The following is a 1,854-nucleotide window of genomic DNA, read 5'->3' on the forward strand; positions in this document are numbered from 1 at the left end:
GTCATCCCCTTCTCCTCCTGCCTTCAATCTTTCCCAGCATCAGAGTCTTTTCCAATGAGTCAGTTCTTCCCATCAGGTGGCCAAAAAGTTATTGGAGCTTCAGCTTCAGCATGAGTCCTTCTAATAAATATTCAGGACTGATCTCCTTTAGGATGGACTGGTTGGATGTCCTTGCAGTCCAAGAGACTCTCTCAAGAGTCTTCTCCATCACCACAGTTCTAAAGCAGCCATTCTTTGGCGCTCAGCTTTCTTTATGATCCAAAACAAAAAGAGTTAATGTTTGTCAAGTGCTTTGCAAAGTTAGTTAGTATACAGAGCTAAATATTATAAAAGAAATGGATTAGGTGTTCTTGGTTTTCTAAGCAGGAATTCTCAGAGATGGGTTTCCTTTTCCCAGGGCTCACTGGCCCGAGAGCTGGGTCAAAGAGGAGGTCACTGGGAAAACGGAGAAGGGCTTTGGCTGGCATCTGGATCAGTGATTGCCCAGCACTGCCTCTCAGGAGCAGTAGCTCTAGGCCCCCAGCTGACTGCTGCCCCTGCCTCCTCCAGGGGACGAATGCACGCAGCTTAGAGAGGCGCTCCAGTACCACCCCAGCCAAAGACTCCCTTGTGCGCCATGCCAAGGGCCTCGACCGGGACACCTTCAAAATTGTGAGTAAGGGGCCAGCCTGGGACCCGTACCCTATTCCCTACAGGTCAGGAGACCTGGGTCAGAAGCTGGCAGGCCTCGGATCCACAGTTCATGGCCCCACTGGACACCCTCTTGGGAAGGAAGTGGCCTTCTCACATAACACTGGGTCGGAAGGGCTGCAGCTGGGCCACCTGCGGGCTATGTGGGGTGTCCAACTTTCTCTTCTTTCTCCTATGGCCCCTCACTTCCCCTGTTGCCTCCTCAGTGTAAAGAATATCTAAGGCCACTGAAGAAGTTCCTGCGTAAGCTGCACCTGCCAAAGGACCTTCCCCAGAAGAAAAAACTGAAGTACATGAAGCAGAGCCTGGTGGTCCTAGGGGACCACATCAACACCTTCCTGCAGCACTACTGCCGAGCCTGGGAAATCAAGCACTGGAAGAAGTAGGACAGCCTCCCTACCCTGACCATGACCCTCTCTCCTGGGCCACTCCCTCCAGAATCGAGGTCGCTCCTTAGTGAAAATCTCCTAGTCCTTCATCTTAGTGTGGAAGGGTCAGGATCCTGGAGTGAGTGTGGTGAAGAGGGGTGGAGAGAACAGCACCCTCTAGTGACTCAGGGCAGCACTGAATGGATAAAGGACTCTCCTCACCCGGGGATGAGTTCAGTTCTGTTCGGTTGCTCAGTGGTCTCTTGTCGACCCATGGACAGCAGCGCGCCAGGCCTCCCTGTCCATCACCAACTCCTGGAATTTACTCAGACTCATGTACATTGAGTCACTGATGCCATCCAACCATCTCATCCTCTGTCATCCCCTTCTCCTCCCACCTTCAATCTTTCCCAGCATCAGGGTCTTTTCAAAAGAGCCAACTCTTTGCATGAGGTGGCCAAAGTATTGGAGTTTCAGCTTCAGCATCAGTCCTTCCAATAAATATTCAGGACTGATGTCCTTTAGGATGGACTGGTTGGATCTCCTTGCAGTCCAAGGGACTCTCAAGAGTCTTCTCCAACACCACAGTTCAAAAGCATCAATTCTTCAGCTCTCAGCTTTCTTTATGGTCCAACTGTCACATCCATACATGACCACTGGGAAAACCATAGCCTTGACTAGACGGACCTTTGTTGGCAAAGTAATGTCTCTGCTTTTGAATATGCTGTCTAGGTTGGTCATAACTTTCCTTCCAAGGAGTAAGCGTCTTTTAATTTCATGGCTGCAGTCCCGTCCA

At 50.7% G+C, this 1,854-nt stretch overlaps 1 protein-coding gene across 1 annotated transcript in view; it reads left to right on the forward strand.

The window, feature by feature from the left end:
- LOC105004063 (chromosome unknown open reading frame, human C17orf64) overlaps positions 1–1,854 on the forward strand; it is an 11,759-nt gene that overhangs the window by 2,431 nt on the left and 7,474 nt on the right. The window contains exons 2-3 of the mRNA XM_010861578.1: positions 550–651; positions 897–1,072. Coding sequence (XP_010859880.1) covers positions 550–651; positions 897–1,072 — 278 coding nt within the window. The remainder of the gene's footprint in view (positions 1–549; positions 652–896; positions 1,073–1,854) is intronic.

This window comes from Bison bison, unplaced genomic scaffold, assembly GCF_000754665.1.
Source record: "Bison bison bison isolate TAMUID 2011002044 unplaced genomic scaffold, Bison_UMD1.0 scf7180017864472, whole genome shotgun sequence".
NCBI lineage: Eukaryota > Metazoa > Chordata > Mammalia > Artiodactyla > Bovidae > Bison > Bison bison.